Source organism: Siphateles boraxobius, unplaced genomic scaffold (assembly GCF_051911475.1).
Source record: "Siphateles boraxobius isolate OS27281-9 unplaced genomic scaffold, OSU_SipBor_1 5, whole genome shotgun sequence".
In the NCBI taxonomy this organism is placed as follows: domain Eukaryota; kingdom Metazoa; phylum Chordata; class Actinopteri; order Cypriniformes; family Leuciscidae; genus Siphateles; species Siphateles boraxobius.
This window is the reverse complement of record NW_027509141.1, coordinates 4,525,948-4,539,743: the sequence shown is the minus strand read 5'-3', so window position 1 is coordinate 4,539,743 and position 13,796 is coordinate 4,525,948. Positions and strand designations below refer to the sequence as shown.

General features: G+C 38.3%; 1 protein-coding gene across 1 annotated transcript; it reads right to left on the bottom strand.

Moving 5' to 3' along the window:
- Nucleotides 1-5,634: 5,634 nt before the first annotated feature.
- LOC143712229 (E3 ubiquitin-protein ligase DTX3L-like) lies at nucleotides 5,635-12,717 on the bottom strand. The gene is made up of 8 exons (XM_077204553.1): nucleotides 12,598-12,717; nucleotides 12,369-12,452; nucleotides 11,943-12,020; nucleotides 10,912-11,140; nucleotides 8,772-8,935; nucleotides 7,040-8,467; nucleotides 6,312-6,520; nucleotides 5,635-6,186 (listed from the first exon to the last, which is right to left on the bottom strand). Exons 3-8 carry the CDS (start codon nucleotides 11,958-11,960, stop codon nucleotides 6,117-6,119), a joined length of 2,118 nt encoding a protein of 705 aa, XP_077060668.1. The 5' UTR covers nucleotides 11,961-12,020; nucleotides 12,369-12,452; nucleotides 12,598-12,717; the 3' UTR covers nucleotides 5,635-6,116.
- Between the last annotated feature and the right edge of the window lie 1,079 nt (nucleotides 12,718-13,796).

The window sequence follows — 13,796 nt, the reverse complement described above, 5'->3', positions numbered from 1 at the left end:
TGCGTGAATGACGGGAAGTTGGGCAGATATTGTGTTTTGCGGTAGGTGGTATGCCATTCAGAACCGTTGCCACTGAAACTGCATATTAACGCACCAGTGGGGCTCGACAGCCTTAGTCAAACGGGTTGGCGCGCTGGGGTTGGCGCGCTACTCCGCTCAATCCAGAGGGTTGTTATGGGGGGACCGCACTGTGGTTGCAGCCGTTGTGTGTGCTGACGCGCAAATACACTATTAACACCAGACAGAAGGAGATTCACGTCACCAGATGGAAAGAAGCGTAAATGGATGGAGAAGCATAGGTTACTGTAAAGCTACGTCTTAGTTGGTGCTTATCTTGGCGAAAGCCGAGTACAAATCAGCATGAAGTTTTAACATCTACTCTCGTGTAATGGAAATCATTAGCAAGTCCCATATGGGTGTTGTAGGCTTCCTCTCATTAGAGAGTCATCATTCTGAGGCCTCCATCCCTCAGAGCTCCATGCAAACAGCCTTGTCTTTACATGTAGAGTTTGAGAAGATGTCTCTCTCTCTTAATAACAGAGAGGTGTTTTTTAGGCCAGAGTTGGGTATATTTAAACTTAGCTGTTTTCCACATGGATTCTTTATGCAAAAGAGACCACATTGGTTGGAATTTGTCCTCTTCTCTGAGAATTATATTGCTGAGGTCTTCGCTCCACGTAGCCCTGTGGAGGCGCTATATGTCCCTGGTTTAGAGACTGTGGTCAGGTTCACTCTTGAGAACTCATAGAGCTGAACGATATGCTTGCTGACACTGACATGCTTAGGTCAAGCTAACGTTGCTCATCTCGTTCTAGAGAATCATTTTGCAGAGTATGTTGCTCCCTAGAGGATCTACACACAAGCCCGATCACATGCCCTAGATATCCTCGATGTTAAGAGAAGACCCTCCTGAGAATTGGTCTACTCTAAATGCAGACGCCAGCCAGCAGCACCTCACCTGAAGCAGGCGGTTGGCCGCAGTGTATGTCATCCTGGGCAAAACTAGCTATGTCACCAGTGGGTTATGTAAGCAGTCCAGTTCATGAACCTCCTTTCAGAGCTGTATGTGCTTTGTGAGTTGTTGGCACAATCTCTGGGCCTCCTGTACATCAATCGCCTCAGATTGAGTGGGTGTAAAACCTCCCTAGGACTCTGAAGTCAGCATTGTGTGGCAGGGTCCTGCAGGGGTCTCCATGATGTTTTCGCTAAAGAAGCGTAGATAGTAGGGGATATATAGGGGTGCTGATGGCGCAACGGATAAGACACAATGCCTTTGGTGTGAGAGACCTGGGTTCGAATTTACTGTGAGACACCAATGTGTCCCTGAGCAAGACACTTAACCCCTAGTTGCTCCAGAGGCGTGCAACCTCTGAAATATATAGCAAGTGTAAGTCGCTTTGGATAAAAGCGTCAGCTAAATAAATAAATGTAAATGTAGTACTCCCCTCTGTGAAGATGGTATTTCTGCAGACTGCTCCATTTCTCTGCTCCTTGTTTAAGAGGGTCATTATGCAGAGTACTTCACCCCTGGTTGAATCATAGCAGGCCTTCACATTGTTTTTGGCCTCAATATTCCCAGCAAACAGGACGTGTCAAGGTGACCGGCTTCCAGTTAAAGCATCCCTCAAACGACCAGGCTGCCCCAGATACAGACTTTAGTACTCCCCTTTATTTTAAGGGTTGTCATGCTGAGTATGTTTCCTGCAGTCACATTGCTAAGCTACATGGGTGTTGTAGGCTTCCTCTCATCAGAAAGTCATCATGCTGAGGCCTCCATCCCTCAGAGCTCCATGCAAACAGAACTGTCTTTTCAGAAAGAGTTAGAGAAGCGGCCTTTCTCTCATATCAGAGAGTTGTTCTTTAGGCCCTTCGCTCCCTGAGCTCTGCGTTGGGTATCTAAGCTTAGCTGTTTTCCATGTGGCAGGCCTCCTCTTCTTCGAGAGTCATCCTGCTGAGGCCTCCATCCCTCAGAACTCCATGCAAACAGATTCTTCTTTGCAGGTAGAGTTAGAGCAGAGGCCCCTCTCTCATAACAGAGAGTTGTTTTTCAGGCCCTCCGATTCCTTAGTTCTGTGTTGGGTGTGATAGCCTGTCTGGTATGGGGGTTGACGTTGGTCCCCCTGAAAGTAGCAGGCTAGGGCTTAATGGGACTGGGCCATACTCCCTTAAAGAAACCTAAAGAAGCCCCCCTCTAAGTTGGGTTGTGGTGTCCAGGCCTTTTAGCTGGCTCTGGGTCAAATCCTTTGTGTGAAATCACAAAGGTGCTTCCTCATTACAGAATGAAGCTTGGGCAGTGGCCGTAGGGGGTGGTGCTACTGACAGCTTGGTGCTTACTAGTAGGAGGATTTAATTCTGAGTTAAATGTATTTTGTGTTTGTCACAGCCAAGATTGGCACACATCCCCTCAGCATGGCAACGTGGGTATTTCGTCCCCCAAAGTGTCTCAGGACACAGTGCGAGTACCCTTTTGAAAGGGAATGTTTCGGGTTACACGTCTCAGGTTATGACTGTAACCCTCCAGACGAAGAAGGGGATGACATGTTATCTAGGCGCCCTTTTATACTTCCTGGTCGCACTAGTAGTTACGTCATGGCTGTCGCCGGCCAATACAATTGCCGTGATTATACAGTACTTCAGTCATCAGTCTCGCTGAGGCGTTCCCCAAAGTGTCTCAGGATGCAGTTTCTCATTCCCTGTTCTCATGGAGCAAGAGTTACAGTCGTAAACCAAGACTGTTTTTTGTCGTATCCTGAATCACTACTGTACACCTATAATTAGTGGTTATATTGGGACTATTTTAGACCGGCCTGGTCACCACCGCTGCAGAGTATAGCTTCTGACCAAACAGCCATACGCAGTCTACTTGCGCCTAATGCGCAACTTACGCAACTTGTGACATCGGGAGTAGCGTAGTGCGTCATGGCATAACTTATATGTGGTAACAATAATGTTTCATAGTTTGGAGCGGCTCGATCGCTTCAGTAAATGTTCTCTGCACACGCTGTGAGTTTCAGTCAGTCGCGCTGTTTTTAACGAATTATAGGCCGCCTGCTATAGGCTATTGTTATTGTTATTTTATGCAAGCCTACACATAAAATGAACACCAGGTTGGTTGTGCCTTATAGGCATATTTATGTGTAGCCTACACGTATATGCCTACAGGGCACAACCAACCTGGTGTTCATTTTATATATATATATATATATATATATATATATATATATATATATGTGTGTGTGTGTGTGTGTGTGTGTGTGTGTATGTGTGTGTGTGTGTGTGTGTGTGTGTGTGTGTGTGTGTGTGTGTGTGTGTGTGTGTGTGTGTGTGTGTGTGCGTTTTGTACATTTTAAATCGCAATTTTAACCAGAAAAATCTAAAATGTATTCCCAAAATCGTGCAGCCTATAGTTTATCTTGATATCAGCATCCTCACAGTTTTTTTTTACAGGGACCAGATGCCACTGGATGAGTCCTGCTGACTTTAACATTAACGTGAGTCTCTGTGCATAAACATGGTAAAATGAAAAATCAAACACCTTGGAAATGACAGGTATGTAGGCTACTATGTTTCAGGAATGGCACAAAGTTATGTGACTTTTCAAGTCTCTGTCTTTAGATCAAGGTGTTCAATAACGTGCTTTTTTGTCCTTTGTGTGTATCTTTGGATTATGTTGTGTTGTAAATAAATCCAAACAATCAAAAATCCATTATTTTTTAAATCTCCTCATTCTTTCTGCAAGGCTCCTCATAATGATTGGGCCTGATAGCACCTGATAGGGCCATTAGGGGAGGGTCTTTGTCTTTCTCAGCTGTGAAAAACTATATATTAATGGGTGGTTTACGCCTCCTCGCATAAAGCTTTCTTATACAAAACATGTCTTACAAATTTTAAATCAATATATTGTCTTAGCTGAATGAGTAGTCAGGATGATTTTCACATAGTTTTGAAGCAAATATTCTAGGCCATGGGATACAACTTTCAAAAGTCTTTCTGAAGAAATAATCAGTATGGGTTTTATGACCTTATTTCAGTGACATTTTTCTTTTGTTTTTTCACAAACCACGCATAAACGTCATTATTTCAAAACTAAAAACTTTTACATACATGCTGCAGACATATTATTGTAGAAGAGTTTGTGCTGAATACAGTGTAATAAGACTTTAGCCGTGAAAGTGTCACAAGTAACAGAAATAAGCACACATATCAGAGCATGTCAGAACACCTCCAGGACCCAGAAAACACCTCAGACCCCAGAGGGTTAAAACAGAAAAAGCATTTCACTGCCATTATAAAGCTTGGAAGAGCCAGGACATTTTTTAATATAACTCCGTTTGTATTCATCTGAAAGGAGAATGTCATATACACCTAGGATGACTTGAGGGTGAGTAAATCATGGTCTAATTTTTATTTTTGGGTGAACTATCCCTTTAGAACAGCAAAAATAACATAGGGTACCTTTAAATCACATGATAGAGCATACAATGTTTGAAGGCAATTAAGCCTTTGTGGATGTCATGTGTTCTCTGTCTAGTTTTGGTTTAAGTTCAGTTTACCTGCATTGTGTCCTTCTCTGCCTTGGTTCCTCATTGGTGATTGATCAGTCCGACCCGTGCCTTGTATTTTCTCACATTATCTCATGTATATGAATATATATTCTGATATGGTTCAGTTCTTTGTATTTTCTCGTCTATGTATGGGATTGGTTTGCATTCCTGTTCATGGTTCCTAATTGTCCAGAGTAACTATAATGACACTTAATTCAGTTGTGACAAATACATGTACAACATACATTTAATCCATGCATGTACTAAAGTTGAGTAGCAAACTTGGCCAAGACAAATAACCTCTAATAAAACCCAAGAGAAGAACTTGTTTTATTAGATCAAAAACATTTTGGCTACAAGAACATTTCCAATATTGACATTTATTGTAATGTTTCAAAACTAAAATTTGTTGACAGACAGAATAAATTCAACAACTTTTGTTACCTTTCCTTTATTTAAGTAACTTCAAAATATGAGCAAGGAGAAAGAAGAGTAGGAAATATAAATACATTATAAAAACACAAAAAAAAAAAAACATGTATAACTTGATTATTTGCACTGCATTAATCACATACCTTTTTCAGCCTTTTACGTTAACTGAATATCATCTATTCTTGTTGAGGCATAGTGGTGATTTCTGTTCTAAACTCAAGTCAAGAAAAATACACAGTTTGCAAAAAATATGCAAAATCAACGATCAGAAGTCAAGATCATTACAAATCCCCTGACTAAGTGTTAAGCACATATCTGAGGTGATCTGAGTGACACCTGACCAAGATTGATCCAGAGGGACGGGGAAGCCCGGCAGAGCCTGAAGTATGACGAACCACTGTGGAGCCAAAGGAGACAGGAATGGGTCAACAGCCCGAGCTGGCATCATGGGCTCTAAGGCCCTAGGTGGAGCCAATAAATCTGAGCACCTTAGGACGAACTGAGGACATGGAAGCCCAAGGTGGAGCCGGAGAGCTTGATCAGGAATTCCCAATGCCGTTTGGTAAGGAAGAGGTGGTTATAAGGAATACAAACATCTTTTTAATTTTAATCCCTAGAAGACAATATAAAAAGACTTTGTAACAACAACAACTTGTAGACCATTAAAAGATTATACTTTGTTTTATTTGTGACAATGTGTTTACAATGTCTTACAATTTTTTGTTCCAAAAGTTGGAACTCTTAAATCAGTTTGTACTATAAAAGGTGTGTCATTTTCATCACGACTGAACAAAAATCAACATTTTATTACAATTATACATCATGAAAGCCCATCACCTTAATTAAAAGCAGACATATTTTATAAAACGCCTGCAAGTATTTAGACACATTGTAAAATGTTATTTTTTATATAAATTGATACATACACATTTTACCAACAATTCTTAATTGCATATTCATTTGCTCTAAGTGAAGCCAATATGAGGTGTTTCTGAGTAAATATATAAAAGAAAATGAAAAACTGAAATATTCTACTTGCATAGGTAACCCTTCATAATAATATTCAATCTAGACTCTTTTTATTGTAATAAAAACTTTTAGATGTCCTTTTTGGAACATACAAATCAAAAAATCAAAATCTCAATCAATGCCTTTGGCCTTTAACTCATCTTTCACTCTCTTCAGGTAGTCAGGGTCTGGATAAGAAAAACTGTGGACAGAGAAAGATCAAATATATTGTTTTTACATGACACCCAAATAAATATGTAATGTTTGATTACTGTTTTTTCTGGACATGATAAAAAAATTGAAAGCAGAGTTTACATGAGCTCATACCTTCCACCATATCTAGCAGTCTTATGATGAATATTATTCCAGGTGACCACATTCTCTGCACCCGTAGTAGATTTCCCGACAGTAAAGATCAGTTTCTGATTAAAAGCCCTACGCAGCAGTGAGAGCACTTCTTTTCCTTCACGATTGTCTGGTAAGTATGCTTCACGAGTTGTCCCATAAAAAGGCTTTCCAGGGTTTGGATGATTCTTCTAAAAATGATTTTAGATGTATTACTGTACCATAACATTAAACAAAACAATGCAAATATACAAAAGGATCTACAAGGAGGTCATTGATATCAGAGAAATGTCTGGTTTTTAAATAAAAGCCAGTTGTGAGAAGTGTAGAAACTATTTATACTTTATATTGTGTATTTGTGTTTGTATTGTTCTTCTACAGTTTGTGTGCTTCCTCTACATCACGGGTGTCCAAACCAGGTCCTGCAGAGTTCAGCTCCAACTCCAATCAAACACACCTGAACCAGCGAATCAAGGGATCACTAGGTTTAATAGACACTTCAGGCAGGTGTGTTGAGGTGAGTTGGAGCTAAACTCTTCAGGACGGTGGTCTTACAGGAGCAGGTTTAGACGCCCCGGCCTAGAGGAATGATATATTGGAAACACAAGGTCTGCAAACCTCCTGCCAAGTGCTTTAATTTAGTATATTGTGATTTCTTAATTTTATTTTAAATCACAAGTCAAGAACAATTCAGTTTTACATTTTCTTACCGTTTGAACACCACTGGGTATTGCATAGGTGATTTCAATAGTGCCACAATCTTGATATCCAGGGAGACTCGATCTGCTCTTTGTTATACGCATTGTTCCACCCGGTTGGTTTCCCTCCAATATCCCAAAGACTTCCTTACACACAGGACAGATGGATCCCAGAATCTTCACTGACAAGCGAATACATTCCTGACAAAATTCATGCCCGCATTTCAGTTTTTTCTTGTCTGTGAATTTGTCCATACAAAGAGCACAATTCTCCTCTTCATGATGAGCATCTTTACTGTCATTTCTAGAATTTTCTTTTAGATTATCAATGAAACCCTTATCAGCTTCACTCCGCCCTTTAAAATTCATTCCCTCATCCCGTACTGATCCTCCCACTGCTCCTGGTCCATAATCAGGCGTCTGATTCCTTAGGATTCCTCTTGCATGAGGAACGTCCCCTGAGTAACCAATCGATTTCTTCTTCTCGTCATCAAACACTCTTTTCTGGAGCCTCTTCTCAACTTCATCAATGGCAGGACCGAGGTGCTCTGGCAGTCCAACGAGCCTCCAGCGACCCAATGCATCTTCTGCAACAACACAATGATGCTCCTGCTGAAGTTTCTGCACTGCTGAAGCCACAAGAGTTGCGTCTGTAGGGTTTTTGAGTTCACAGGTGACAGCGGCTGATGCAAGTTTCTGGTAGAGTTGTGTTAAAGCTCTGATGGCATGACTTTCAAGAGTAATATGTTGAACTCCTTTGGATCGAGCTTGAATCTTAATGGTTACATTTTTCTGCCGTTTTTCTTCAATAAATGACACTCCATACTTTATTTCAAGCTGAGATAATTGCTTCTTATAAGAAAGTTTCATCAGATCCCAATGAACCGTGTCCATCTCAAGATGAGTTGGAAGGTCAAATGAAGACCTGCTGCGTGGAGAAAAGTTGTAGTTTTTATTAATTTTACTTGATTTGACATGTAATTGGCTTTTCATTCTTGTTCCTTCAACCTCTCTTTTAATGACGTCTGTAAGTTTCTTCGGTCCAAAGAACAGGCAATCACTGGCAGACATGGTGAACATCATCTTTGCCTCCTCTGACTGGATGTGACGAAGGGCTTGCTTCACAATATCTGAATCCATGTGATTATGATTAATGGCAGCATCACTAAAACTACCAACACATCCCTGAACAAGTTTCTCAAAGTCCTCAGTGGCTTTAAACACAGAATCAGGGCTTGGGCTCTTGGTAGGTTTGATTGAGACTGACACTTCTGCTCTAATAGAGACTCCATACTGTTTCTCAATTTGCTCCAACTCCTTTCTGTAAGTGTGATGCATGTACCAGAACTCATAAAGAGGTACAGTCAGTACAACTGGTGTATCAGGGGTCATTATCGCAGCTTTACTGGACTCAACAGTCACAGGCATAGAACCGATCACCTAAAAACATATGATGGAATTTGATTAAAGGATTGAAGTAAAATGGAAATATTTTAATTATTATAACACCAAATTATATACAAATTATAGTGTAATTTAATTATAATCATAGATTAATATTAGTATTATTCCTACTACTACTCTACTAAGAGTCTGAACAGAAATAGTTTAGTTGCTAGTTAGTAACTATTTAGTGTTGTAGTTTATTTTTATTTTTGGCTATGCATATGGCTTTTTTCAGCAATAAAAACTTGAAAAAACATGAAAAATGATTAAATGATTCTACACAAAGTAAAAATGATACCTTTGTTGAAGCCGCTCCGTTGTCCTTTACCACAGACTTTTGTGGAACAGTCACAGAACGTGCTTTATCCTGACCAATCCATGCAGTCACTTCCTTAAATGTACCATCCTTATAATCTTTAAACCTCAAAGATATATGGGTGAGCCTTTTTAACACTTCTAGAGCTGCACAAAATAAGAGCACATTTAATTTAGAGTCTTAAAACAATACGAAATAACACTAATCATTTGATAAAGTAATTTAAATGAATACAATGCTGTTATGTGGTTTAAACCCATGTGGAATTTATTTAAAATGTAAAAGTCCACTAAATTAAACCAATCAGTTGATGATCAGTAGCAAGTGATTTCACTGGATTAGAAAAAGCAGAAAACTAACAGATCTGTGTGAGAGAGAGGCAACAGTCCTGCTGATGCTTTCCATCACTGATGACATGTAAAACATCACTTAAAAATAATAAAAATAAGTATTCAAGTGGCATATTGAGCCATAGGAGATGTGTGTTTGATACAGATTGAGCATCTTATGAATGTGGTTGATTAAGACCGTTGACAGATGATCCCCATTTGGGAAAATGTCCGGGTGTTTACAGTCTTCTGGCATTGCCATCTTATTCAGCCTATCTCTGACACTTAAGATGACATTATGTAAGACTGGATCAAGACTCTGAACACAAATGAGCAAAGCAACTTTGTTTGCTTCAGTCAATCCGTTCATTAGGGGCAAAACACAGAAGGTGTGTAGGAACCTATTGTATCCTTTAGTGTTCCTCTTCTTATTATTCCTTCTTCACTAATGAGTCTATGGCAGCCCATTGAACAGCTTGCGGGAAAGTTGTGAATTTTAGCACATAAATAAAAGACAGTCTGAACATCGACCACTGCAATTTTGGAGTGTCTAACTCAAACCTTCTATAGCGCCACCAAATGTCCAAGGTTGCACTCGTGTTTATGCTAATAATTTTGAACCATAAGGGCTAGAAACAAAATTCTTTCAAGACGATTGAACCTCGTCCTATAAGGTTTGTCTGATCGTCAGACTCATATCTTCAGACCATGCTTGCAAAAAGTTAAATGCTTTTTGATAAACGTTCTGTAATAACGCATCATTGCAAATTATGCCATAATGTCAACCGTCAGACATTTTAAATTTGTATGTAAAATGCAGTATTTTACAAACTCATTAGTTAGTGCATCATTACAAAACTCGGAAAGGGTCATCAGCACCATGACCTGAATGTATTTAAAAAGTTCTAGAATAGTGCTGACTTCTGGTCAAAATTTATAATGAAATTTCAAAATATCCTAATAGTGTTTGATAAGTTTCACCTATCTTAATGAAACTTGCTTGAGTCTACTTGAGATACTAAGAGAAATTATTCCAACTATGCCATTAGTTTTCTTGAAAACCTACATTTTCAAACTCCTCCTAGACTGTTGGTTAAATTTTCACCCAAATCGGCTCCGATTATCTTCAGGCCAACGGCCGGCATGCCGTTCTCGAATAACGCATCAACAAATTTGATGGCATGATGCCAAGGTGATTCTGAGTCTGCAACGATTTGCCATATTGACACCAAACTTTGTGTGTCATTGTCTCCTCACACTAACCACAAAACATCCATTTGTAACACTACCACCATTAAAGTTTCAGTGCTGCTTCCCACTTCATTTTTAAGCAAATTTATTTGCTTTTAACACTATATAACATTTGTAAAGAAAGCTCATTTCAATCAATCAATCAGTCATTTAAACAAACTAAATTTTCTTTGTTTGTAATTAATTTTAGCCTTGGCCAGTAAATCAAACCGCCACATCTCTCGCATGACAGATGGAAATTTTGACTTTTTAAACACATCATCTGCTGTTCAATCATTTGATACTCATTAAAGCAAAATAAAACTGATGGGATCAGACTAACAATTGATGTCATTTGAAATTTTAAACAGTAACACTTGACTTTATTACTTACTCATAACTTATAAAAATGTAATATGTAAGTGTAATGTTTATTACCAGCAATGTTACCACCAAGACTGGTATTTGCCCTTGTGTATACGGCAAAATACTGTTTGTATTTTAGTTAATTCAGAAACTAGCATCCACAAGATTTAAGTTATTCAAGTGAATGATCATATCACCTGTTGATGGTGTTATCTGCACCTCTGCACAGGAGGGATCATCCATGAGTTTAAGGCTGAGGACATCGGGTTTTCCTTCCGTTTTGAGAAACCAGCTCTGAAGAGCTTTCTGTAAGGTTGCTCTCCATCTCTCTGGAAATGGTTCTTTCCAGTCCACTTTGATTATAAATTTAGCAACATCCAGTGGTGCTGAAGGTTGTGGCCTTTCATAACCAGCTGTATAAATGTCCTGTTGATGGGAAAATAATTATGAATGGAGAGTTTGAATTTGTGAGAAAATGCCCAACTTTGTACCAACCTGAGTAATGTTTACGTAAAATTATTTTAGGTAGAAGTGTAACAAGGGCAGACCATAACCATCCAATATTTGTATTAAAAGAGGAAGGAGTGAATCTTAAACACTGGAAAACACTGACACAAAACAAAAACACGCCGCAATCTATATCACTTTATGGGCTGGTCTTCTGTCATGGTTCTGCTGCATAAACATGCTTGAAGATATTTAATTTAATAATAGACAGTAAAAATAGACGGTATTTAATAATATCCACAAGTCGAACAAGAAAATGAGCAAGACTGAACAAAGGTGAACTGAAAATACAGGACTTTAATACACAGACAAACAAGGTGATTAACGATAACACAGCTGACAGTGATGACAAAACCAAATTAGAAACCACGAGTCACGACAAACCAGTGGCAGGAAATGGTGCAACTGAAAACAAACAGGGTGATATTGTGACATTATTTCAACTATGTCTGGATAAGAAGTTTTTGTTAAATTCACCCTGCTAAAATGATACCCCCTGGAACCAAGAACAAATGTTTTATTTATCTGGAGTTTTTGATCATCTATAAAGGAGTTTCTGCTACCTGAGAACTGTGAGGAACAACAATCATAAAGGTCATTGTGTGTGTGTGTGTGTGTGTGTGTGTGTGTGTGTGTGTGTGTGTGTGTGTGTGTGTGTGTGTGTGTGTGTGTGTGTGTGTGTGTGTGTGTGTGTATTTAATAAATAAATACAATGACTCACATATTCGTCAATGTCCATTGGTTCAACTGTCTGTTCAATTAATATCAGTGCGAGAGAATCTCCAATGAAAACTATAGCCTTGAGTAAATAATAGGAAAAGAGTTTTATTTATTTTACAAACAAAACGAATAAATAAAATTAAAAACGTTTCAAAGATTAACTTGCTGATATTGGTCAAATGTAAAGCAGTGCAGGAAATATTGAAACTTGGTTAACGACAAACAGAAAGTTACATTATAATGAACTTCAAACACATGCTCTATAATTAACAATAAAATATCGACGTTATATTGTAGCTCGCATTTTTGTCAATATCGATAAGAGTGAAACATATTTAGTTTCATTTTCGTTTCGTATAGTGTCTACAGAGCTGTGGAAAAAAACACGTTCAAACATTTCGTTCAAACATAAAATTTGATAGCCTACTTGATTCGTCTTCACAAATGTAGTTTTTTATATTCTCTGGACTGCAGACAGACGCAGTGGCTGTCGGTGATCAAAGTGAAGAATCTGAAGATCAATATTATTATTAACAGCGCAGCTCCAGAATATTATACTGGATTAGGCTATAAGTAAGGTCATTGTCGGCAAAAGTACTGCCACAATAATTAAACAATAAGAAGAACAAAATCGTTATTAATCTGGTATAGCCTACCGTCTACCGAACCGTGAGATGTGTGAAACAAAGTCCTTTTATATATAAATTGTCTCTCGTGAAACTGAGCTGTAAATCTTCAGCCTGCATCAACTGGTTCGATCGAAAACGAAAGCAAATGACAAGTTTGGGAAACCGATCCAATATTTGTATTAAAAGAGGAAGGAGTGAATCTTACATCTGTGTAATTCCCTTGGGACCAAACCAAAATGACATTATATATATATATATATATATATATATATATATATTTTTTTTTTTTTTTCCACAGCTAATACTTCATATCAGAATAATCTAATTAAACCACAGTATTTAAAGGGATAGTTCACCCAAAACTTCTGTCATCATTTACCCACTCTCATGTCCTTCCTTTAATCTTCGAGACAGAAACCTCTTCGGTCTGGTCTTCGAATTTCTGTTTCGAAGATTAAAGGAAGGACATGAGAGTGGATAAATGAGGACAGAAGATTTGGGTGAACTATCCCTTTAAATACTGTGGTTTAACTGGATTATTCTTATATATAACCAAAACATAGAAGATCCAAACAGTCATATAAGCATGGTAAAACTTTGCAAGACACTTTTGTTTCTCGTGGGAATGTAAAACTTTTGTGAAAGAACCCAAAAGCATTGAAATACTAGCCTCTATTGTATAATTTTCTCCCATCTAATATTTTTGGTTCTTTAAAAAACTGGCACAAAAGATGGATTACTGGAGAGCAAAACAATGAGATTAACAGGATTCTGGTCCAGATTAAACTTTTTGAACAACTGGGCCCAGAAGATATGGATTATTTATTTTTTCCTGTAGGGCCTAAATGTAAAGAACGTGTTATTAAAATCCAATTACAGCTACTATTACAAAAATATAATTTCTTTTGAGAAGGCATATTTTGATATAAATGATTGTGCCCATTATTTCTCTGTTGTGCTCCGTCTCTTCGACACAAATCCTGAGCAAATTTGATTTATTTTGCACTGTCTCGTTATTTAAAGTCTCTGTGGTGAAATTCAAGTTTTTAATGTTGTTTATATGTCTATGTGGTGTTTTTAATATGCTTTAAGACAAACCATGTGTAAATTCATAAGTCGACAGCATTGCTGAGTATTTTCTCCTTAAAACTGCAGTGAACCAAAGACAGTCTCAAAAACACAGTTTCAAATCACTGGTGTTTATTTAAAAGAATGAAGATTTTTTT

What these genes read in the sequence shown, in the direction of transcription:
- LOC143712229 (XM_077204553.1), bottom strand. An exon ending in GCAGATAACACCATCAACAG is followed by an intron (nt 8,936 to 10,911) that starts GTGATATGATCA and finishes TATTTTGTGCAG; the next exon opens with CTCTAGAAGTGTTAAAAAGG. An exon ending in TACCCAGTGGTGTTCAAACG is followed by an intron (nt 6,521 to 7,039) that starts GTAAGAAAATGT and finishes AATCATTTTTAG; the next exon opens with AAGAATCATCCAAACCCTGG.